Source organism: Salmo salar, chromosome 02, assembly GCF_965601325.2.
Source record: "Salmo salar chromosome 02, fSalSal1, whole genome shotgun sequence".
NCBI classification, from domain to species: Eukaryota; Metazoa; Chordata; class Actinopteri; order Salmoniformes; family Salmonidae; genus Salmo; species Salmo salar.
In genome coordinates, this window is record NC_138292.1 from 62,322,161 (window position 1) to 62,348,814 (window position 26,654).

The window sequence follows — 26,654 nt, forward strand, 5'->3', positions numbered from 1 at the left end:
TGGGTTAGTGAGAGAAACAGATGGGGGGGGATTACAGAGATCAAAACGGCAAAAGAAAGAAAGAAGGATCAAAACAGAGTTGATGATGATGGCAAAGAGCTTAGTAGTGGGGTACTTTTCTCAGTATGTGTCCCAATACTGGTGGAAAGCCCAGATATGACTGCCTGTGCCCTTGTCAGTTACACAAACCTCCCATAAGCAAACTGAAAGTGAGCCTCTACGTAAAACGACAAGATCTGGGTGTCATTAAGATCAAACAGCGTCGCACAGCTTTCTCAGAACCTAAGGTCATGTGGGAGGAAAATGGTTGAGTATTGGTTTAGGTAAATGAGTGAGGTTTATTTGTTAGCTAATGCAACGTGCGCCTGTGTGGAAGTGCCCTGTGTGTTTCTATGTTTGCGGCTAGGCCATCTCTAAAAACAGTTATGTGGGAACTCCCTCAGTGCAAACATAGTACTGAAATTAGACACCTGTGTTTCAGAGGCCATTCATAGTGACTCACATAGGCATATAGGGCTATGGAAGTGAATGCACAACTACATGCTAGAACCTGTACAATGTACAACTACATGCAGGTCGAGATATCTGATAACATTACATTTCCTAAGTCTGATGATTGGTGTGAGAGTCTGACAGGTTTTCAACAAGCTAAGTTCAAGGTGAGTTCTTTACAGAAGTAGGACTGGATCTTCAACTCAGTGTTTGGTCTTACGGAGTTCGATACATCTGATGTAATCTTATTTCATGAATGTAACGCGACTCGTATAAAGGGGTCCAAGGCGTAGCGTGTAGAGTGCTAATTTTTTTTACTTTAATGAAGACACTTAAACAAAACAAACAGCCAACAGTTCCGTCAGGTACACTTGACAAAACGGAAAACAACTACCCACAAAAACCCAGGAAGAAAAACCCCTACTTAAATATGATCTCCAATCAGAGGCAACGAGGACCAGCTGTCTCCAATTGGAGATCAACCCCCCCCCAAAAAAACATAGAAATAGAAAACCTAGAACACAAACATAGAAATAGAAAATATAGAAAAACACAAAACACCCCCTGTCACGCCCTGAAGTACTCTAGTATAGAAAATGACATCATACTAGGGTCAGGACGTGACAATGAAACATCAAATTGGGATGATTTGTGTGTGTGTCAGACATCTGAATTTACCTAGTCCAAGGAGAGTCCTTGATAAAAAAAAACCTGTGTGATACAGAAGCAGGCTATGCAGAAAGTCAAATATAAATGTTGTCGACAAGGGGAGCATGTCCAAAAAATATATATATAAAGATTTCAATATGATTTAAATATAATTAGCATGTTAAAACGTTTTGTCACACAAGCGGAATGTTTGGCCACTTGGGTGGATGAATGGGGACAACATTTTTGTGGCACGTCTTCAGAGCATGAAGGCTCTAACATACTCCCCCGCCTGTGCTCTTCTTGGGCCCAACACAAACACACACACACACACACACACACTTGCACACTCCTACTGCAGACGTCTCAAGCAAGCAGTGGTGTAAATTGCTAAAGTCTAAATAATTTAAAGTACTATTTAAGTCGTTTTTTGGTGTAGCTGTACTTTACTTTTTCTATTTTTGTCTACTTTTACTTTTACTTGAGTACATTCCTAAATAACATAATGTACTTTTTACTCTATACATTTTCCCTGACACCCAAAAGAACTTGTTATATTTTGAATGCTTAGCAGGACAGGAAAATGGTCCAAATCACACACTTATCAAGAGAACATCCCTGGTCATCTCTACTGCCTCTGATCTGGCAGACTCACGAAACACACATTCTTGCTGGAGTGTGCCCCTGGATATCTGTAAATTAAAAAAACAAGAAAATGGTGCTGTGTGGTTTGCTGAAATATAAGGAATTTGAAATGATTTATACTTTTAATTTTTGTTATTGGGGTGGCAGGTAATCTAGTGGTTAGAGCGTTGGGCCAGTATCCGAAAGGTTGCTAGATCGAATCCCCGAGCTGACAAGGTAAAAATCTGGTGTTCTGCCCCTGAACAAGGCAGCTAACACACTGTCATTGTAAATAAGAATTTGTTCTTAACTGACTTGCCTAGTTAAATAAAAAACATATATATTTTACCAATTACATTTACTTTTGATACTTAAGTATATTTAAAACCAAATACTTTTAGACTTTTACTCAAGTAGTATTTTACTGGGTGACTTCACTTTTACTCAAGTATGACAATTGTGTACTTTTTCCACCACTGCAAACAAGTTTCCTTACACACACACACACACACACACACACACACACACACACACACACACACACACACACACACACACACACACACACACACACACACACACACACACTTGCACCCCTTCCTTGCATCAACGTCTCTATTCAAGCTTCCTCTCATCATCACCTCTGTTCTGGCCTTGCTTCAACCAGCCGCCGTCTTCTCTGCCGTCAAGTGCGTCTGTCTGACGCTTCTGCTTTGTGTCACGCGGGCTCCTTGTGACTATCAAAACACTCTGTCCTCTTTCAAAAGACACCCCTCTGTTAACAACATCTACACATCTTACTGAATCACACCGCCGGACACAGTGTTTACTGGGTCTGCGTCGCTGCTTCTGAATTACTTCAGCTTCGCCTGACAGAGCATGTAGACTCACACTTTTTCCATTGACTCAGAGAGCTAGCTACGTAGTACACACTACATATGCCTTCCAATAGGAAAAACAAGGGAGAGTGTATGGGATCTTACTGAATCTATTGACATCGCTCTGGGTTGGTTAGTCAGTGACACAATGTACTGCATGCCATGTTTTAATGAACTGTAAATGAGTTTGATTTGATCTGTTTAGGCCGAGGAGCGGCCGTTACACTGACAAAGTGCACAGCGTAGAATGTGAATAGAATTGGCACCATCACTTCCGCTGCAGTGTGTATCAGTGTAGTATGGGTGCATGACGTGGGTCTTCTTCATTGATGTGTTGATGAATGCGGGTTTGCTCGAGGCGGGAGAAACCGGAAAAGGACAACATGGCAGTGGAGTAGGTCGATTCCAGGAAGAAGAAGATGTGGCATTTCGATGTGTCAAATTGAGTGACAGGTGAATTGCATACAGCAGCTCAAGGTTATGTCTACTTGATCTCAGTTTCATAAAAAAATAAACTTCATTTTTATAGATTCTGCATGAGGAAATGACTTACTTCCTGAATCATAGAAAGGGTTGAGATTGCAAAAAATGCAGTCTTGCATAGCACCTTGGGGTGTGATGCACAGAAGGCTTACTGTCAGTGTTATACCATTCATCCAACATCCACCACATACTCTGCAACCACCACCCTGGCCATACTCGGGAACGAAAACCCTCTCTGGCGATCTCTCATTGGCTATTGCTGATCACTGTTCTCAAAACTTGTCACTGCACCTCTCACACTACAAGAGCATTGCAGATTTTGTATTGATAAAATAAAACATGTTTGAAAATACGAGATCGGTAGCCCTCATATTGCGTCTCTTTGATCCGCTAACTTTAAGCGAGCATCGGTGACAGCCGCGCGCCTCGAGTAGGCAACGACATGAAGATTTTGTCTCCGTTCTCAAAAACTTGTCTGGGACAGGTAAATCGGGGCCAAAATCATGTAGTGCACACCTGGCTTTAGCCGTCCCGCATGCCAGCGCAGGAACCCGACGAGGCGGAAGGTTCCATGTGCATATCCGTTTCCTGACATACTTGCAGGGATAGGATCTTGTTAATCCAGAGGTAAGATGAATGGCGGCACTGTGTGTCTGAGTGTTGGGGGGAGGGGAGGGGGGGGGGACCAGAGGGAGGTAGGCAGAAGGGAAACGAGTCCCTGGCGGGCAGTGATGCAGTCAGCTAGGCACAAAGACTGGCTCAGTCCTCAGTCCTGCTCTCCCTCTCACAAATAAGGCAAATGAAATGGATAAACACAAACAGTGCATATCCTGCTTTGGCTCTGCATGCAATCTTATATCATCATGAAGTATTTGAGACCGTGATCGTAATCTTCCATGATCTTATGATCTTATATAAAAATTGAAGAATTTAGTATTTGAAATTGGGATGTTCATCTTGACACTTGTAGCGGTCGTGTCATATTAGGGTTCCACCCACTGTTGTTCATGCGATATGGATGTATTTGCATGTAAATGACACGGTATGCGTGCTAGGTCAAAGGTCGTAGAGGTAGAGCATGTCAATATGGAGGGTGTAGCTCTCGATACTACTAGATTGAAGCCTTGACTGAAGTGCACTTCAGTCTTCTGTGCCTTTCCCTTCTATTTTGGCAAGGAAAAGGTGAAGACCCAGGTGGATGAGTGCTTGTCAATACCGCCTGAAAGCATGGCCAGGGACAAAGGGGAACTTCTGTGAGTTATCAAAATGCTCACTGAAATAGCCAGGCAAAAATGCATTATGAGACATTGGAATTGGAGTAAACACAAAAACAACATGTTGTGTTGGACTCAATCGTCAGACGAAACCAATTTGGTTCAGGGCCAGTGTACTGTCTTGGTTTTAAGACGTACTGTAGTAAAATAATGTGATTGAGGGATTGGGGATTTTCTTTGTAACCAATTTGTATTGTTGGGGACTAATTACTTCTTTACATGTCTGAAGAAAATAAATGGAAGAAGGATTTTGGGCAAATCCAATTACAAATGATGACTTTCTCCAAGGAATATTCGTGAAACGTATTAGTGAAACGTAGAAAGTGCTATGCGAAAGCATGAGTATCTCCGTAAATCCTCTCTGACGTCCACTTCATTCTTACCCAAAGTTTTCTAAAGTCGTTAAAGGAAAGGTCATCACTAGGACGCAGGGGATGAACCAACACAACCCACACAGATACCCAGAGCCCCAGGTATGTGAGTCATGTAAGTAGAGCTTCAGAAGAGTCACTGGAGCTTTTACAGGTGGGATTGACTGGTTAAAGTCCCCTCTTCAATAACAACACAAATAAACAGTCGTTCTTACATAATGCCTTTTTAAAAAACGAAACAAACTGTATGAAAGGCATGTCATATATCCTGATTCATTTATCATAGTATTGACATTGCTAATGTAACCGATGTGAAATGGCTAGTAGTTAGCGGTGGTGCGCGCTAGTAGCGTTTCAATCAGTGACGTCACTCGCTCTGAGACCTGAAGTAGGGTTTCCGGCTTTTGTGGCGCGATGGGTAACGATGCTTCGTGGGTGTCAGTTTTTGATGTGTTCGAGCCCGGCTTGGGGCGAAGAGAGGGACGGAACCTACACTGTTACACTAATGACCCGATGACAATTGCGATCACGTGTCACAAGGAAATCTGGTTGCCTTCACCTTTCTGCCTTGTTAAACAACTGTGATTTGAAAGACCTCAAGCTGAAAAAGATGAACATGCTTATGTACAGTATAGCGCAGACATAGCATCATTTCGAGTTTGATAGTCTATATTAAATCACCAACATTTAGTTCCATTGGATTTCTTAAAGCTTAAAACACAGTGAATAAACCATTCAACTGTATATTAAGGCTAACTATTGCTCCTTCACACCAATTACTACAGATGACTCGGCAAGCACAAAGGCAATCGCAGTATAATCCATTACCAATCAGTCTCAGTATCACAATCTATAGTTAAGCGAGGTCGAGGTGGGGGGGCTCAGATATCCTTCATATCTAATGCTCTACTCTTGCTCATCTCCCCAGGGCTAAAAGAAATCACTCACTAACTTCCCAGACATGACCCAACCAACCATGCGCTCCCAAAGAGACAAGCTTCTGCAGTCGAGAATATGATCAACAAATCTGGCCTATCAGATTCACGGGCTCCAGTAAAAGAACTGACAATGCAGTAATGATGTAACCACCCCAACCCTTAGTAGCCTGACTTTGATTTATTAGGATCCCAATTAGCTGATGCCAATGGAGCCAGCTAGTCTTACTGGGGTGCGGCACATAACGAAAAAGATTTTATACTTTACAATTTACATACGTTTAGAAACATTAACATGTAGTGTGTGTGTGTGTGTGTGTGTGTGTGTGTGTGTGTGTGTGTGTGTGTGTGCGTGTGTGTGTGCGTGCATCTATCATTTACACATAAACTCAGCAAAAAAAGAAAGTCCTCTAGCTGTCAAGTGCGTTTAATTTCCGCAAACTTAACATGTGCAAATATTTGTATGAACATAACAAGATTCAACAACTGAGAGATAAACTGAACAAGTTCCACAGACTTGTGACTAACAGAAATGGAATAATGTGGGGGGGGGGGGGGGGGGTCAAAATCAAAAGTAACAGTCGGTTTCTGGTGTGGCCACCAGCTGCATTAAGTACTGCAGTGCATCTCCTCCTCATGGACTGCACCAGATTTGCCAGTTCTTCCTGTGAGATGTTACGCCACTCTTCCACCAAGGCACCTGCAAGTTCCCGGACATTTCTAGGGGGAATTGCCCTAGCCCGCACCCTCTGATCAAACAGGTCCCAAACATGCTGAATGGGATTGAGATCCGGACTCTTCGCTGGCCATGGCAGAACACTGACATTCCTGTCTTGCAGGAAATCACGCACAGAACGAGCAGTATGGCTGGTGGCATTGTCATGCTGGAGGGTCATGTCAGGATGAGCCTGCAGGAAGGGTAACACATGAGGGAGGAGGATGTCTTCCCTGTAATGCACAGCGTTGAGATTGCCTGCAATGACAACAAGCTCAGTCCGATGATTCTGTGACACGTCGAATTCACATTTATCGTCAAAGGAATGAGCGTTACACCGAAGCCTGTACTCTGGAGCGGGATCAATTTGGAGGTGGAGGATCCGTCATGGTCTGGGGTGGACCCTCCACCTCCTGAAACAAAACCGCGACTCGTCAGTGAAGAGCACTTTTTGCCAGTCCTGTCTGGTCCAGCGATGGTGGGTTTGTGCCCATAGGCGAAGTTGTTGCCGGTGATGTCTGGTGAGGACCTGCCTTACAACAGGCCTACAAGCCCTCAGTCCAGCCTCTCTCAGCCTATTACGGACAGTCTGAGCACTGATGGAGGGATTGTGCGTACCTGGTGTAACTCAGGCAGTTGTTGTTGCCATCCTGCACCTGTCCCACAGGTGTGATGTTCGGATGTACGGATCCTGTGCAGGTGTTGTTATACGTGGTCTGCCACTGCGAGGATGATCAGCTGTCCATCCTGTCTCCCTGTAGCGCTGTCTTAGGCGTCTCACAGTATGGACATTGCAATTTATTGCCCTAGCCACATTTGCAGTCCTCATGCCTTCTTGCAGCATGTTCACTCAGATGAGCAGGGACCCTGGGCATCTTTATTTTGGTGTTTTTGAGAGTCAGTAGAAAGGCCTCTTTAGTGTCCTAAGTTTTCATAACTGTGACCTTAATTGCCTACCGTCTGTAAGCTGTTAGAGTCTTAACGACCGTTCCACATGTTCATTAATTGTTTATGGTTCATTGAACAAGCATAGGAAACAGTGTTTAAACCCTTTACAATGAAGATCTGCGAAGTTATTTGGATTGTTACGAATTTCCATTGAAAGACAGAGTCCTGAAAAAGGGACGTCTCTTTATTTGCTGGGTTTACATGAACAACTAGGGGACGTAAAATGGACACGCTCTCTTCAGGGGATCATAAAAAAGGACACCCCCCTCCAGAGATGATGACCCCAGACACGATGACATCACTGAGCAATAATACAGTGATGCTTTGTGGGTAGTAAGAATATTGTTCTCATTTCTTACATTGCAGTGGGTAGGGAAAGAATGTTCAAATCATGTATCTATACTGTACTGTATGAGAAACACAATACACATAGGCCTACTGGTCTTCTGCATGGCTCAAGGGCACAATGATGAGGCATGTTTGGAAGAACATGATCAGCTGCCTGTCAATGCAAGAGAGTGACAAGGAACTGTGACCCCACAATTGATCTGCAGATACCCCCAACACACAAACACAAACTAGCTAAATCTTCCCCTATGACCCCAGAATGTTGATTCTCAAAACACCCTCAGAACCCTGCACTCATCCACACACACTTCCTTCCTCCAGCCAGGCTCAGAGAGACAGAAAGTGATAACAGCACTGTCACCAGTGGCGGTTCTACACCATTTCAACTGGGGGGGCCAAGCTGGGGCCAGTTGTACTGTTAGAGGGGCCAGTTACATTAATAACAGATGTAAACAAAGAACAATAGCAAAAATGAGCTATGTAAAAATTATTTCATACTCCACATTTAGGGGGGCCACAAGGGGGTCCAAAATTAGTGGCACAGGGGCACTGCCCCCCCCCCCCCCCCCCCCCCCGAACCGCTAGTGACTGTCACACTCCGGGAAATCAAATGCAGCTGGTCGCCTGGTCAACAAGCGGAGGCCATCTGACGGAGACCAGATGGACAGAGACACCGAGGCACAGTGAAGATTGACTCTTTCCTGTATCTGGTCTGAAGCCCCTCAGGGCCAAACAGAAGACTCATATAAAGTACTCGCATGCTGAACTCATATAGAAGTGATGTAGGCCTATGGAAGTAGAACTCAAGCACTTGCTTAATATCAACACTGTAAGGGCCCTGCAGAATAACCCATACACAGTGCATTAAGAACTTGTATAGAAGTTGTACACAGAACTCGTAGAAGGTGTGCTCATATGAATTTATATAGTGCTCATTCTCATCACTGTAGCCTACTCAACATTGTAGTCTGTTACAATATAAGTTTGTTTGTGATCATGTACTGATGTCGTATCTTAATTTGATCATCCTGTTGTTGCAGGAATTTTCTTACACAGCAGGAAATGCAAACTTGTAGTGTATTCAAGGTTTAAAAAGGCTTCTAAAGCTTGTGTAATTTCCACATAAATATGTCAGACCTGATTAGCCCTAATGAAAAATGTATCAACCCCTACAAAAAAATGTATATATAATATACATATCCACATACAGTATATACACATGGACTCTACAAGGTGTTGAACGGGTTCCACAGGGATGCTGGCCCATGTTGACTCCAATTCTTCCCACAGTTGTGTCAAGTTGTCTGGATGTCCTTTGGGTGGTGGACCATTATTGATACACACGGGAAACTGTTGAGGGTGAAAAACCTGGCAACGTTGCAGTTCTTGACACACTCAAGCCAGTGCACCTGGCACCTACCACCATACCCAATTCAAAGAAACTTAAATATGTTGTCTTGCCCATTCGACCTCTGAATTGCACACATACACAATCCATGTCTCAATTGTCTCAAGGCTTAAAAATCTCTTCATCTACACTGATTGAAATAGTAGATTTAACAAGTGACATCAATAAGGGATCACAGCTTTCACCTGGAAAAACCTGGTCAGTCTATTTCATGGAAAAAGCAGTTGTTCCTAATGTTTTGTACAGTCAGTGTAAATATCCACATAATTATTCACATTTCCTGTTGCTGCAGGATTCTTGTCCTGCTGTGAGAAACTGAGTCAAATTTAGACACTGCATCTGTACCGCTCATTGTGTACAATGTTTACTTCACAAAAGCTCTTGAATAATTTACACAATTCATCAGTGTGAGTCAGTGTGAGGGGGTTTTTACATTCAGAATTAGCTGTAAAATTGGACAGTAAAGTGGTACTGGGTTATTTTTATGGATGAGATGAATGTATGGACTACATTAGAACCAACCTGGGCTTTATTTCACTTGACATTTCTCTCTGCATTCTGGGTAGTCTTGGTAGGCTATACAACAGATCAACTTAATTGAGCAGGGTTTGGAGATGGGTAGGATCTAGCACAAGTAAAACAGCAGCATATGATTGTCTGTTATAAGCGTTCAGTTAATGTGTCTTTTTTTTATGAGATATGGTAAAAATACAAAATAGAAGAGAATGACTGCCTTTTGGAAAGTCCAAAACCGATTGAAATTATAATTTCAGATCATCATCAGATATCATGGCCCCATTCTTATTCAAATTAGATGCATTTCCAAGAAATGTGTCCAGACATTTATCGTGGTAGAACTCTACAGGAGCATGTTTCGAGGTGGAGGCAACAGGTGGACGGACACACGAGCTTCTGACCGATGGCGGAATAAAACAACTGCGCAAGAAGACTTCATACCATGCAGATAGATGTATGAAATGTTTCACTTACACAAACGCATGGTAGATGAACGCCCAGGCTCGTGGTCTCTCCAGCACGTTGTACAGTAAATTTTGCAGCCTTCGGTAACGGACGTTTCTCCGGCCGCTCTGAGCGCTGTATATGAGCGGCTTTCCCAGCAGGCTGAGCCGGGCTCCCTTGTTTCCCCTCAGGCTCTCCGAACCCCCGGCACCTGTAGCGCTGGAGGCCGACAGCAAACCGTCCCCAGCACTGGCGTTGTTCATCATCCTTCGGCCGGACTCCACATCCTTCAAGTTATAGCCCTCGGCGCGGTGGCCCGGAGAAGTTTTCATCCAGAGCCCCGTGCCGCCTTCATCTCCGCTGTGGTTGCGGGGCATGGCATCACCAGGGCGGGCATGAAGTGCTGATGTGCAAAGGTCCTCTGGGGCATGCGTGGCTGTCTTGGAGGTGTAGATGTGGAGCTCTCTGAATGAACAGCAAATTAAGTATTCCAGCTCCTTGGAGTTAGATATGAAACCATAGGCAAGGCAAGCTGTTTAACCCGTCTGCGTTTTGACCGCCCTCTTTCGCCCTGTCAACCATCAGCACTCCATATGCAGTGTCGGGTTTACCCCAGCTGTGTGTCCCCTGCGCGTAAACGAAATGCACTAAGCCCGCAATTCTTCAGTGGGCGCGTCTTGAGGTCTAGTTCCAACAAATTGTCACCACTATCCCAGGTAGTTTAAAGGGGAGTTGTAGTCAGCACGACCCGGGTGAACGCACTCGGCTCGTATGGTTTTGCATAAACACAAAGGAAGGGAATTTCTCACCAGTGCGTTGAGCTCAGCCTGTTGCTTCCAATATAAGTCAGCGGCGGAGGCGCACGGTGATGGCTGCGGCCAGCCGATACCGCGCATTAAATGCTAAAGAGAACGCACCACACGAATTGTTTCCAATTGAAGCATTTGTCAACGTACTGATGACAATTCCGTATCTTCAGATATTTTCGAGTCAGCATATCCTCGTTCCTCATGCTTGGAAACTGCTAGTATAAACTCAGCTAGCCGCAGAGTCTTTAAGTGATTGAGAGATGTTTCATTGTCAATTGAGCGCTTGAAACACAAGTCGCACTGAAAACCACGATTTTATTCAGTTGGCACTCAATTTCCCTTTAGGCAAAAACGATGCAAATAACTAAAGTGAAAAATTACGAGACGCATTTGAACGCTCTATTAAATTGGCCTAGACTATAGCTTAATGAATTTTCCATTCAGAAGTGAAAATATATTCCATTCGATGGAAAAAATAAACCGCAAACGGTATGACATCTGTATAAAATATCTAGACTACAGTAGCCTACACAGATGAAAAAGTCGTTCTGAATTCCACCCGCGGGCGCGCCACCCAAAACGACATTATAGACTATAGCAAAAATAATCATTATGAGCGTCTCGGATTTATTAATAATTATGTGAAGAATTCCTACTTATTAATATCCTCTCTTCCCCCCCTCTTAGTTCTCTGTCTGCAGCTACTGACACCATGACCACGTGACATGGCCCGAACTAAAATACCGAGACGCGGTGCAGTATAATAACCCACACATTGGATAGGTTGTTCTGTCATATACATTTCCCAATTACTTAAATGATAGACTTGGTTGATCTTCCAACAGAAATAGTTAACAAATTAATGGGGGGATGGAGAACTTGGTTAGTTCATTATGTTCAACCAAAAACAGACAGATCCAGTGTTCATTCTTAGATGCTGCTGTTTTGCTGTAAAACTGTTGCCTGTAGAGCAAGTTGTGGCATGTGGCTTATTATTTTCTCAGTCAGTGAACACACATTTCCTCTTGTCTATACCGCAAGCGCTGTAGAAAGGCAGTCGCTATAGTATTCAATACTGCAATAGCGCTTCTCAGAACAATAACATGCTTGTCTGTAGCCTGGTCTCAGATCTGTTTGTGCTCTTGCTCGTTGTCAAGCCTAACACAATGAAGTTAGCATGCTAGCATAAACAGACTGGGTGGCAAGTAGCCAAGCAGTTGGGCCAGTAACAGAAAGGTCGCTGGTTGGAATTCCTAAGCCGACTAGGCAAGGCGTCCTAATTGCACTCGAATTGCTCTTTTAAGTCTCTCTGGATAACAGCGTCTGTAAAAATGTAGGTTACTATAGAGCTTATTCAATGTTTCGTCATCATGTAGGCTGTTTTTGGACATACTGTATATAAGTGCTGACCATGCAGGGACAACACTCGTTTTGATGGCAGAAAGATCATTAAATGACAGAAAGGAGAGAGGGGACAATGGAGGATATTCTCTGGATGACAGCAGGCTCTGTCGTAGCATGAGAGCCTGTACGCGATAGCACCCTGTCAAAGAGTGTGTGTGTGTGTGTGTGTGTGTGTCACCTAACTACATAGCTCTGACCCTTAGACAGTTCTGCACACACATAGATCTCTCTACTAGAGGTTAGCGCCTCTGTCCTTCCAATCCACCCTCTCCAGAATTGCATACAGCATATCAGGTGCGGACTGGGACTAGAACTCAGCCCTGACATTTCTAACACACCGGCCCATTTATTCCCTTGAGGCCCCCATTATTAGCCAGATAATGATCATTTTGGTCAAAATACTCAAGTTAGACAGGCCCACTGGGCTACAAATTGACCAGCCCATCTGGCATTTGCCCGAAATGCCAGAAGGCCAATCTGTCCCTGCAGTTTATGATGGGCAAACAGAGATAAACTCCATCCGTACACTGATGATCCTCTGACAAAACTACACCATCTGCTGGTGAATACAGGTTAGTTACTCAGTAGGTAATTATATTGCACCGTCTCGGAAACCATCATTGTCCCCCACAAAGAATTCGGGGAGGGGACTGTGGATCTGCCGTTCGTTAAAACGTTCGTACGTTAGTCTCAGCACTGGGCCAATTTTGACAAAACTTGGGTGAACGATGCGTCTTGCCATAAAGATCCGGCCTTGTTTTGACGGCCTTGTTTTGAAGTGACATGAATTTACTGTAACTGTTTTCTGGTTGTTTGTTTGACGATATGCTTGAAAACCGCGATTCAGGCACTATGCATCAGTTATGACACAGTAGGATGGTGTTTCAATGATGCATGGGAACTGGATTGTGTAATTTAAACTAAACTAAACGATACCATCAATGCATTTTTTTCTTGGCAAAGGATTTCAACCAAAATCCAGTATACTGTAAATGCATCCTTTTTTTCTAAATCTACAGTTATCGTTGAAACTTGGATATGGGCTGAACCAGTTTCCTGTGCCAAGCCCAATTTCCTGTACCTTCTGAGGGCCTCTTACTCCTAAGAAGGTGTCAGTAGATGTTTCTTAAAGCTGTATATACCCCAGTACTGTACATGCAGTGAAAACTCAACATATCTCAACAATTCCAAACCCTCAAAGCAGAGTGCACACAGATCTAACATCAGAGAACCCTAACCTGAATCTTAACATTCTCCATTTAGGAGGATTCTAAATATCTGACCGTGCATGAGTGGTTAGAGGGAACATCTACTCACTCTTCTGAACACGTAATCCAATGGGAGGATGCTTGATGGAAAATGTAGGCTAGCTGGGCTGTTCCCAAACTATTTCCCCCTCAACGCACAGAACAAAAGAGGAAGTCGACATAAAGAGAACAAACATGATGAAAATAATGAACGTGATTATATTTCCGTTTTTCTCTGTGCGTTCTATTACTGATGAACCATTAAGATCATCATCATTTGGCCCTTAATGGAAGAGGTCACTTCCTGGAAGCTGGAAGACAAGTATCTTGGCTATATTTTACTGTATGATCTCTGATATTATACTGTATGATCTCTGGTCCTCACGCACGCACGCACGCACGCACACACGCAAACACACACACACACACACACACACACACACACACACAGAGGTCGTGAGCTCTGATCCAGTGACAAGGGGCAGCGGCTAGATTGCCTACAGATGTTGTTTCGGGGGCCCTCTGCTTTCTTAACGAGAGGATGTGAAACATAAATCTCCGGGGTCCATGTTGCCATGTGTCCTATAAGAGGTCAAACGAGAGGGCATTTTGGTACAACTTCCCCTTTCAGTGAGAGAAGCCAAAGTAGTCAGCCATGAAGGAACTATTTGAAAAAACTATTTTACAGAGTCAAAGCTATCTTGCAGAGTTTTCTATGCAAAGTTGAAAACTTTCGTAGACTTGTTTGCGCCATTATTTTACTTACTCTACTTCTCCCCCAAAATACTTGCGTTTCACTTTTTAGGTAAAAAGTTGTGGTCAGAGAAAGGAAATGTACTTTTCATATTCTGAGGGAACTCTCACACACCAAAGACAACAGTTAGAAAAGGGGACACCCTTCCTTGTAATGTTACAAATGATTAAGGACCGACTGATTAGGTGGGGACTGGCAGAACTAGAGCAAGCCTTGTGCCTTTTTTTATTCTTTAAAACATTGACTTAGTGGTGTTGCCATGATAGTACAAAAATAAAACGTAATTTATCAGTGTAGGTACTTGGTATAGAGAAGGGGGAAGACACCCTATCCCCTGAGGAAAGGAGTAGTGTAGCAACCTTAAGCCAACACCTAGCGAGCTCGTTAAGAGGGTCAGACCTCTTGCTGTAATGGGTAAGGCGTTGGCTTGAGAGTCGCTAGACCTGGGTTTGAGTCCCGTTCAGGGCTACCCCCCGAATTTGCTACAACATAGCTCCATGGTTGCTTTCCTTGACACTGGCCCTAATTGACCCATTTCAGTTGAAGAGGATCAGCTTGAACAAAGTGAGGTGTACAATCACTGAGCTACAAATAGTATTCCCTGCCACATTATAAGCTTTGTGAAATTAAGATTCGTAGAGCTACGACTCCCCTGGCTTATGCGACCCCCCCCCCCACCCCCACCAAACACTCAAGCACAACCACATTGATTGATTGAAGACAGCTTATGTCAATGAAATAACATTTCCTAGGATTTTCTACCTTCAGCAACCCTAGTGGATAAAATCAAATATAAAACTTGTCCTAATGATGACATCCGTGAGACGACACAGAGTCAAAATGTGAACGGGAAGTGCGTCACAAATGAGGCATAATTTGACGGCCATTATTTGGACATGGTCATTTGCAATTCTAGCTTTGGGAATTCCTTCCAAGGTTGTCTTTGTAGTGCTTAATTTGTCACAATTTGGAGTCTCCAAGACATTAGTCCTGGATTTGGTCAGATCTCAGTTGATTCTAAGGTCTTTCTACTTTCATGTGTAGGATTCAAATGTTGGCCTGTTTTTTTTAAGCTACACTGATACTGTGCTTGTTCTTGCTCTCTCTGTCTCTCTCACTCTTTATCCCTCTGTCTCCCTCCCTCTCTCTCTCTCTCTCTCCCTGGGAGTTCTGTGAAGCTGCTTTGCTAAGATGCCTATCTGAGGAGAATGACAGAGGGCATGGCGGGGCTGAATCTGTGGGACCAGAGAAAATATTAGTTTTCCCACAAGCAAGCAAGAAGAAAGGCTTATACCCATAGCAACAGATACAACTTATTTTAGAGAGCATTTTCATTTTGACCCGGTTTTGACATAATGTACCAAGGTAATTGTGGGTTAAGAGCAATCTAGGCTCTCAAAATACACTTTTATGTAATCTAGGTTGGAAAATACACTTTGAATATGTATTGGAAGCAGATGGGGTCAAATAGTATTTGAAATCTTTCAAACACTTAAGACTCTATTCAATCCGTAGCACTGAAGAGATGCTTTATAGCGCGATTGACAGTTAAAGGCAATGTTCCCGCGGAGACTGCATCCATGGTGAACACAGTGCTGTCGGAAAGTATTCAGACCCCTTGATTTTTCCCACATTTTGTTACGTTACAGCCTTAATCTAAAATGGATTAAATAAAAAAAATCCGTAGCAATCTACACATAAATTTAACAAATTTATGAAAAATAAATAACAGAAAAACCTTATTTACATAAGTAATCAGAACTTTGCTATGAGACTCGAAATTGAGCTCAGGTGCGTCCTGTTTCCATTGATCATCCTTGAGAGGTTTCTACAACTTGATGGGAGTCTACCTGTGGTAAACTCAATTGATTGGACATGATTTGGAAAGGCACACACCTGTTGATATAAGGTCCCATAGTTGACAGTGTATGTCAGAGCAAAAACCAAGCCATTAGGTCAAAGGAATTGTCCGTAGAACTCCGAGACAGAATTGTGTCAAAGCATAGATCTGCGGAAGGGTACCAGCAAGTTTCTGCAGTATTGAAGGTCCCCAAGAACACAGTGGCCTCCATCATTCTTAAATGGAAGAAGTTTGGAATCACCAAGACTCTTCCTAGAGCTGGCCACCCGGCCAAACTGAGCAATCGGAGGAGAAGGGCCTTGCTCAGGGAGGTGACCAACAACCCGATGGTTACTCTGACAGAGCTCTAGAGTTCCTCTGTGGAGATCGGAGAACCTTCCAGAAGGACAACCATCTCTGCAGCACTCCACCAATCAGGCCTTTATGGTAGAGTGGCCAGACGGAAGACACTCCTCAGGAAAAGGCACATGACAGCCCACTTGGAGTTTGCCAAAAGGCAAACAAGATTCTCTGGTCTGATGAAACCAAGATTAAACTCTTTGGCCTCAATGTCAAGCATCACGTCTGGAGGAAACCTGGCACCATCCCTACGGAGAAGCATGGTGTTGACAGCATCATGTTCTGGGCATGTTTTTCAGCGGCATGGTCTGGGAGACTAGTCAGGATCAAGGCAAAGATCAATGGAACAAAGTACAGAGAGATCCTTGATGAAAACCCGTTCAAACATCTCTGGAGAGACCTGAAAATAGCTCTGCATCAACACTCCTCATCCAACCTGACAGAGCTTGAGAGGATCTGCAAAGAAGAATGGGAGAAACTCCCCAAATACTGGTGTGACAAACTTGTAGCGTCATACCCAAGAAAACTCGAGGCTGTTATCGCTGCCAAAGGTGCTTCAACAAAGTACTGAGTAAAGGGTCTTATGTAAATGTGATATTTCATTATTACATTTGTTTGTTGAAATTATCAACAATTTCTTAAAACTTGTTTTTGCTTTGTCATTAAGTGGTATTGTGTGTAGATTGATCAGGAAAATATATATATTTAATCAATTTTAGAATAAGTCTGTAACCTAACAACTGGGGAAAAAGTCAAGGGGTCTGAATACTTTCTGAAGGCACTGAATGTCGGCTCAATCGGAAATTACCTTTACATTTTTATGTGGATCTTCCGCGATACCTCCACGGTAGGGATTGAATCCAGCCCTTAGTGTTTGCTTTAGCCTGCCTGGATTGTCAGATGGGCGGGGTTTGCAATTTTGCGAATTGGTTCCATTCTATTAGACAAGCTCAATCAAGCCCAGTTGAACTATTTCAAATGATTTTAAATAGGACTTGAACCCAGGTATGGTACGAGGAGAGGGTTGACAGTGGAACAAGAACAGCAAGCATGAGGGAGAATTCTTCCACACATTCTTTTTATTTGTAAATAATAAAAATGAACTCTTTTTTTTAAAATATAAAACATACACATCATTTGAGCCACACCTGTTATACCAAACAAGAAACGCTGCAGTGAATACTTTCTTTTTTATCTGATCGTTTCTTTTATAGTTGTTGTTTCAGTGGAACACATAAATTGTAAACAATCAGCATTTTTTTCTCTCCTAATAATACTGACAAAATAAAAAGAATAACTCACTGAACATGAAACACAAAAAAATGAGACGTTTTTATAAATGGGGTTTTACATGGCTGGGGTTGTAGGTTTCAAAGCATGGAGAGAGAGGTGTTGTGTCGACAGCTTTTGCAGATAATATGGCCTGATACCCTAGTACACTCAAGTGTGGCAATTTGGGACTATACCCTGAAGCCTTGTAGTAAAGTAGTGTCCCTTTGTGACTTTCTAAGTCCAATCGTAGTCTTAATGAAATTGACAATGTCCTCGTAATCTGACTTGGCCCCTTTCGTAAATATCACTAAACCGTTTGGTTGAAAAAATATTTACAATATACCTAAATTAGTTTCGGTACATCATACTCTAAATAATTTGTGTAATATATGTATCCATATATCTTATTACATCATTATGTTCAACATAACTATACTTTGTATATAAGTTGATCTGATTTATACATATTCAACCATGTAGTCTCAGCCCCATAGAGGTAAACTATGTGTACAGTAACAGTAGATTTGAAAGAATGGGCGGTGAGGACTGCTTAGTACGACAGTACAGCACGGGTTCAATAGCTTTAAAAAAAGACATCAACATAATCTCGGTAATCAGTTGGTTTTGAAAAACATTCAGCACCGGAATGAAGGATGTGGACTAGACTTGACTGCAGCTGATCATTTCGAATGTCTTCGCGTGATGTGAATGGCTTCGGTTTCTCTTTATATTTAAGTACGAGCAAACTGTACGTGTGCATGCAACATACAAGCGGGCCTACGGTATGTGAAACTAACACACATATCTAGTTCAGTTCAATCTTTTTTTTCCAGTATCGTTTTTGTTTTACAAAATGTGCATGCAGCTTGGAACAGGTCCGAGTCATGCTGGCCACGTTCCCTTTGGTGTGGCAGGAGTCAGCGGGCCTGACGAAGGATGAGCATTGGTGTTCCTGTCCGGAAAGCTCAATCTGATTGGTTACTTTTCACATTCACAAAGATGCAGAAGGGAAATTTGAGCAACTGATGTTTTTGGTTTTTCCAAAAAATCGAGACAAAGAAGAAATGAAATGAACCAAAAAATTACATTTGCAAGCAGTATTTTTTATATATTTTTCATTCACTTTTTTTCTCTCAAAAAGTTTAACTTTTTGCCGTAAAAAAAATCAAGCTTATTGTGCTTGCATTTTTGAATCTCAAAATAATGTAAACTGAAGTTTTGGATAAAACCCCTAAACATGTGCTGGGGTGAAGGGAAGGATATTCCAGGAAAACAGCTAAATGAAAGTTCTCGTGATTGTGGACAAAGACACATATTTTTTTACAGTGACTTGTTGACATCCTGGTGATAGTTCAAAGTGAAATGTATAATTATATTTATTGGTCAACCTCCTTGGAGGTCTAATATACATCTATACAAAGACAACTGGGTTGGACTTTTTGTAGGTGACTGAACGAAGAAAACAACATTGTAATCCCACACTAATCTCATCGTCAAGTGTAAAAATCGTAACTTAAGATGTGTCACTGAACAGTCCCCTGCATCTCATTGCAGATATTTTCTCTATTTTGTATTTTTTCTTTGTGTCTTTTTTTTCTTCTCCATGCATACATCAGACAACGCATCGTAAACCTCATACTCATCATAAAAACATTTTTGTGCCATAAGTAACAAAAAAAGTCAAACGTACCAAAGACAAAAACGAGAGAGCGGCTTGGACCAGCCATGGTAAACATATTGAAAACAAAAAATTATATTTTGACAGAAAAGGACCAGTAATGTGAATCCACAAAGTCTAGGCACCAGAAGGAGACCCCTGCTTGCCCGGACCGACCCCACTCAGAAGCACTCTGCCCTGGGGGCCGAAGTGCTGGCAGTCTGTTTGGGGGCCGGATGGGGGCCACTGCAGAGAGGACATTATGGCACCCCCTGAGGAACAAGGAGGATGACACCTCTGTCTTGGGTCCATACATTCCGACGCTAACATACATTTCTTTGTTTATTGATGGTTTGACTAAAAACTACCACCCTGCTTCCTTTCACATTTACATTTCTACTTAGTTTCTTCAATGAATTGAGTGTCTCCTTACCGCTCGACTCCAGTACAGCCTTACCTAGCTACCGAATATTGTTTATTACCGACAGCCCTAGATTACAACCGCGAAAAAACCATGACGAATTCGTTACTGGAATGAAACACTGAAACCTAATGCTCTCTAAAACAAACAAACAAATTAAACGATGCCAGGAGTGATTGTCAGATCTCAACAAAGCTTTTTTTTTAAATCAGTGTGACTCTGTTTCTTGATTGTTGTTGTTCTAGAATAATTTTTGTCCGTTAATCTCTAAGGTGACGTTAATTCGTTTCACAAAGCGGTAGGCTAGCCATAGTCCCATTGGTCCGTTAAGATTGGCAGCTGTAGTCCTATTGGTCCACTAGGATCGGGTGCCTGGTGGGCCCGAGGAGCTGTCCAATGACGACTGGGAAGCACGTCGAGTCAGGGAGGCTAGTGTGGGGTCCACTAAGGAGGAGGGTGGGAACAACTTGTACCAGCCAATCACTGTGCTTGTTAAGTCTAGTTCCTCCAACAGGATTTGTGCAACTCCCATGAAGCTTTTGTGGTCCATTCGTCCGTAGTCTCCCCAGACGATCACCTGAAGGAGAAAAAAAATGTATTGATTTGTAACGACGGTCGTCAGGAATGGACCAAGGCGCAGCGGGTTGAGTGCTCATAATTAACTTTTTAATGAAAACACTTATACCAAACAAAACAAAACGATAGATGACGAATACAGACTTAAAGGCAAACTACAGCAATTCAAGTGACAACCTCCCACAAATTACAAACACAAACATACCCTAATATATAGGCCTCTCAATCAAAGGCAACTAGACAACACCTGCCTTCAATTAAGAGTCCACACCCCAATTAACTAAACATAGAAAACAGATTAACTAGAAAGAATATAGACTAACAGAGCAGTGACCAAAAAACCCCGGAATACATGAATCCACTACCCTCTACATAATACACACACCCCGATCCACATAAACCAAATACCCTCTGCCACGTCCTGACCAGCCTACACTAACAAAATAACCCTCATACTGGTCAGAACGTGACATGATTAAAACCTTTACAGCTTAAATGGTTAAATAAAGATGAAATAAAATTAAAATTAAAATAAAAAAATGGTTTTAATATTATTCAGGGGATGCATCTATTTAATTATTTGATTAAAAACTGATTGAACTTTCTCTATGAAACAAGGCACGCTTTGACCCTCACCTGTAAGACTTTACCCTGTGGGCTCTCCTCGAATTGCAGCGCTTGCTGGTACAGCGGGTCGAGCGTTTTCCGTGCAATCTTGGTTTTCTTTTTGGCTACATACGCTCCATTATTCAACAGATAGACCTTGACGTATGGCGCTGACGAAAGAAAGAAATAGAGAAAAAAATAAACAAGAAGCAGATAAGGATATTCAATTGTGGTTCTAAACATGGTTCGAATGAATTGTTTTCTCTAGGTGGGCGATTACATGGACCCAGATAAGACTACTCCTGGATTAAAAAGCACTTTCAATGGACTTCGCATGGAATATTATTTTGTCTCAATGCAGTCCTCCACCCTTAGGTGGCGCTACCACCAGTGTCTCACCAGGGAGGGATTTGGATCCAGGCTTTTGTACAAGGCCCCGAGCTCTGATCACCTCCACCTCCAGCTGACCCTTCTTGTCCATCATTCCGATCTGAATATCACCTGGGAGGAAGAAGAAGTAGAACGAGTTGACCAAAGATGGTGGATAAATGAAGATGTCCGACTCAGTCCGTTTACTACATCATTTTTTTTCTCTCACAGTTCCGGCTTCCTATATGCACCAATGCGATAGCAGCTGATGTCTCGTCTTCTGTTTTGTCTCTGGTTGACTAAACAGGAACTGGATTGAACGAATCAGAACAGGAAGTAGGCAGGAGATAAGGAGGATGTTCGAGCAGATCACTTGATGTCACCGTCGTGTTTTGCATTATGGGTATAAACATTTCCAAAAATCATGTGATCAAAGGTCATGCAGTTTTTGATGAAGACGCCTTCAAGTCGCTGCAGTTGCTTCTCACCAACTGCACCATGCAGTCATCACCTGCATTGTTGGAGGCACTATTTGTCAACCAATCATTAGGGTTTTTTTGTTTGATGAACATGGCCAAAGACACGCCTAAAACAGGAACCAAATTTACCCCGATTCTAAAGCTACAAATGAAAGTGATATTTGAGACCTCTCTCTAACCAATTAATTGGTACACATGTTTGGTTTTCAGTTTGTGAGTGTGTGATAAAGGGGTATAGAAAAGTTAATTTCGACATAAAGATTTTGTTTTTATAAACAACAGCAGCTATGTTGACACTGCTATGTTGATCTGAGCCTTGCTGTTGGAAAACCACTACAGTGTCTGACTTTTGGCTGTTGCAGATGCACCCCCGACTACAATCGGCTTCGTTAGGCTTACTGCTCGAACACACCTAAGGTCATGAAATAGGAAGTAGTAAGAAAAGTGGGCAATTGAGTTTCTCAAGAGGGAAGCTGGAAGGATATTGAGTTATTGAGGTAATATGGAGACGGAAGAAAGGAAGCTATGTGAATCAATGAAACTGATTTGTGGGAGAAGGGAAGGGTATAGAAATATCTGAACAATAAGTTATCAATTGGGGAAGAGTCACAGAGGGCCTATGATAGGGCAACAACATGATGAATAGACAGAATAGAATAGGGGGATATTTACTCACCTATGGCAGGTGTGGCCAGCGTTTGTCTGCCCACCAGCTGGGCAGGACCCAGGCCATCCAGGAAGTCGCTGAACTGGTTTCCTGGCTGTCCCAGACGCACCCCAGCGAAAAGCAGACTAGAACAGAAGAAGAACACAGTCAATATACAACTAATTACCGTATATAACCTATGGGTCCTAGGTGAAATTATCTATCGAATTTACTGCAATAATGCTGAAATACTGGGTTGTTTACTTTACAGTGAATGTCAATTCATGTAACATTGGAAAAAACGTTTGTACCCATAAACAGAAAGAGGAAGAAAGTGACGAAGAGAGAGGGGTAGAGGGAGGAAAAGGAGAGAGACCTACAGTATGCAGAGAGAGATAGCGAGAGAGAGAGAAATAAAGAGAGAGAGATAAATATATATATAGAGAGAGAGCCTGTATTTTGGAGATACTGACTTTCCCTCGGAGTTGCAGCTGTTCATGGTGCCGTTGGTGGACTCTTTACTGGACTGTCGACTCATGTTCCTGGTCATCTCTACAGCCATGCCCGTCTCTGTGCTCCTCTGGATGGATGCACCCTTCTCCTTCTTCCCCTTCCCCTCTGGAACCGGAGAGGAGAAAATATACACAATGTAGCGGATAGCTAAGGCTAATGGCTAAGTTAGCACGGCTTATCTACTGTCTTCCTGAGACCTGAAGTACCATCTTCCAGGCCTTAGTTTTTCTGGGTCAGTGCTAAACAACACAACTCTCGAGGATGAACACATTTAGGCCAGAAGGCTTTATTTTGTGGTCCTCTTGAGGAAAACCAGGTGTGGTGCCATGTATTCCTAGCTGCCTCATCGTAACGATAGGACACAGTGACAGAGCTGGGGAACAGCCACCCATGTTACATCTCAGAGGACAAAGGACACAAAAGAGAAATTGAAAGAACCGAGAAGTCAAAGTATCCTTTTCTGTCATTGTGTTTTCACAAGTCACAGCTGAACAATGGGTTGGAGAGGGTTGGAGAGATGTTTAGAGAGAAAGAACAACATGTTTTGTTATTTCAAGGTTCCATCCCTCGTCACGTCAACACAACCAACAAGATCCTTCTGTCCTAATACAGACAATGGCGTACCGTACAGTCAATCCTAAAGAACGATACAGTAGTACATGATGATAATACGCAGGTTGATGTTTATTGTTATGAATCTTTCCCTGGAGGCAGAACTGAGCGATTTCCTCTAGATGGGCCAGCTGCAAAGTCAAAATTGGCTGATATTGTAAAAGTTCATGATTTTTTTGGTGTGTTTTTTTGGTCGTAAGGTTAGCAGTGTGGTTAAGGTTAGGGTTAAGGTTAGATTTAGGCTTAAAATCTGATTTTATGGCTATGCCAGCTAGTGACCACTCTGCAGAGCTGCCTCTAGAACAATATTCATGACAAAGAACGCTAACCTTAAATTAATTGTAGTGCAGCAAGAATCACCAGTATCAACCATAATCAATATGAAAGTATTCAAGCTTGAAAAATGTAAAAACAAGTCTTCCTTACCTTCTCTCTCAACCCAACATGAATTCTAGATTTTGTCAGCAAAGAGGGCAACTATCACACAGAACACCAATCGTACTGCTATACTATATAACAATGGGGAGAGAGGAGAGAGGCACGGAGAGACCCCCCTCGGCCCTAGTTTCCTTTATAATGGCTTTTTATGTCAGCTACAAAGAGAAGTGCAAAAAAAGAGGTAGAGAGTGCAGTTGGAGCCTTTCAACTACCTCTCTCTCTGTCTCTCTGCTTCCTCTCTTTCCCCACCCTACAGTGAGTCCAGCCAGGCTGAGAAAGATTCCTTAAAGTCTCTCTCTCTGACTGAAAGCTTGGCCCCAGCGGGTGTCATCTAGAGTAGAAACATGTTGTTTTGAAACTCTTTATAACATGCTTTCTGTGGGTTGTATTCGTAAGATTAGAATTCCAGCATCAAGACATTTTGATGTGTAGTCACGTAAAGAAAAGGTCAAGAGTGATGTGCTTCTCTGTTTTTTTACTGTCTTATTCAGATGAAAGTGCTATAAGGTAGCTTCAGGTCACTCTTAACACTAAAAACATCTGAGAGCTCCCATGTCATGGCTACTTGCAAATAGTCCATAATGTCACATTTTTACTGTCTGTAATGTCCAATTGTTAAATTGGACTGTATACATCAATGATGTCGCTCTTGCTGCTGGTGATTCTCTGATCCACCTCTACGCAGACGACACCATTCTGTATACTTCTGGCCCTTCTTTGGACACTGTGTTAACTAACCTTCAGACGAGCTTCAATGCCATACAACTCTCCTTCCGTGGTCTCCAACTGCTCTTAAACGCAAATAAAACTAAATGCATACTATTCAACCGATCAGTGCCCGCACCTGCCTGCCCATCCAGCATCACTACTCTGGACGGCTCTGACTTAGAATACGTGGATAACTACAAATACCTGGGTGTCTGGCTAGACTGTAAACTCTCCTTCCAGACTCATATTAAGCATCACCAATCCAAAATTAAATCTAGAATCGGCTTCCTATTTCGCAACAAAGCATCCTTCACTCATGCTGCCAAATATACCCTCGTAAAACTGACCATCCTACCGATCCTCGACTTCGGCGATGTCATCTATAAAATAGCCTCCAACACTCTACTCAACAAACTGGATGCAGTCTATCACAGTGCCATCCGTTTTGTCACCAAAGCCCCATACACTACCCACCACTGCGACCTATATGCTCTCGTTGGCTGGCCCTCACTTTATACTCGTTGCCAAACCCACTGGATCCAGGTCATCTACAAGACCCTGCTAGGTAAAGTCCCCCCTTATCTCAGCTCACTGGTCACCATAGCAGCACCCACCTGTAGCACGCGCTCCAGCAGGTATATCTCTCTGGTCACCCCCAAAGCCAATTCCTCCTTTGGTCGCCTTTCCTTCCTGTTCTCTGCTGCCAATGATTGGAATGAACTGCAAAAATCTCTGAAGCTGGAGATTCCCATCTCCCTCACTAGCTTTAAGCACCAGCTGTCAGAGCAGCTCACAGATCATTGCACCTGTACATAGCCCATCTGTATACAGCCCATCTATCTACCTCATCCCGATACTGTATTTATTTATTTATTCCGCTCCTTTTGCACCCCAGTATCTCTACTTGCACATTCCATCTTTTGCACATCTACCATTCCAGTGTTTAATTGCCATACTGTAATTACTTTACCACCATGGCCTATATATTGTCTTAATTCCCTTATTTTACCTAATTTGCACTCACTGTATATAGACTTTTTGTTTTATTTTTTTCTTCTGTATTATTGACTGTATGTTTTGTTCATTCTATGTGTAACTCTGTGTTGTATGTGTCTAACTGCTATGCTTTATCTTGGCCAGATCGCAGTTGCAAATGAGAACTTGTTCTCAACTAGCCTACCTGGTTAAATAAAGGTGAAATAAAAAAATAAAAAATGTCTGTCTACCACCGTATTTCAATGTAAACTGTAAATCAAATCAAATACCAGAGCCACATTTTCAAATCACAACCATCCCCAGCGTCTCCTTTATTTGGGTGAGCGTCAGTTTTAACCTTTGAACTCACCCGGGCCGATGATCTGCGACGTGCTGCGACTACGTCTGTTGGAGACGATGGAGACCACCCTGGCACTGAGGCTGGAGCGTCTCTTCTTGCCACCCATGCCCACCGTGCCCAGCGCCGTATCCGATTGGCTGCCATCGGTACGCTCTGACGCGTAGATCTCACCACTCACGCTTGTGCTCTTCAGCATGGTCCGGCCTGGCGCCGCACGAACCTGCCGACTAGAGGGAGAGAGAGGAGAGTAAAGTTAAATCTGTAATGTAAGGGGTTACAATAATTGATAAGGTTCTTAAACAGTATGATATGAGGCATACAATGATTGGTGAGTGATTATATTGAGTTTAATGTTAAAACATGATATTGATGATACAAGAAAGCCTGAACAGACCCCAAAAGATCTCAAAACGAAACAATTATCTCAATGATCTCAAATTATCTCAAATTTCCAAATACGCTTCCAAAATCCTACACAATTCTGCAATACGCCTTATGTGTCCAATGTCCATCATTGCCAATC

The 26,654-nt window shown here is 42.8% G+C and overlaps 2 protein-coding genes across 7 annotated transcripts in view; both read right to left on the minus strand.

The window, feature by feature from the left end:
• The window catches only part of LOC106586654 (potassium voltage-gated channel subfamily KQT member 5-like), a 132,954-nt gene extending 121,540 nt beyond the window's left edge, over positions 1–11,414 (minus strand). Inside the window, exon 1 of the mRNA XM_082965670.1 lies at positions 10,115–11,414. Within this exon, the coding sequence (XP_082821796.1) occupies positions 10,115–10,461 (347 nt within the window). The 5' untranslated portion in view covers positions 10,462–11,414. The remainder of the gene's footprint in view (positions 1–10,114) is intronic.
• A 7,922-nt stretch (positions 11,415–19,336) lies between these two features.
• The window catches only part of rims1b (regulating synaptic membrane exocytosis 1b), a 96,925-nt gene continuing 89,607 nt past the window's right edge, over positions 19,337–26,654 (minus strand). For all 6 annotated transcript variants that reach the window (XM_082965692.1, XM_082965677.1, XM_082965686.1 and 3 more), the window contains 6 exons: positions 26,141–26,358; positions 22,998–23,142; positions 22,555–22,670; positions 21,430–21,531; positions 21,061–21,200; positions 19,337–20,425 (listed from right to left, as the gene is read on the minus strand). In XM_082965692.1, coding sequence (XP_082821818.1) covers positions 20,207–20,425; positions 21,061–21,200; positions 21,430–21,531; positions 22,555–22,670; positions 22,998–23,142; positions 26,141–26,358 — 940 coding nt within the window. In that variant the 3' untranslated portion in view covers positions 19,337–20,206. The remainder of the gene's footprint in view (positions 20,426–21,060; positions 21,201–21,429; positions 21,532–22,554; positions 22,671–22,997; positions 23,143–26,140; positions 26,359–26,654) is intronic.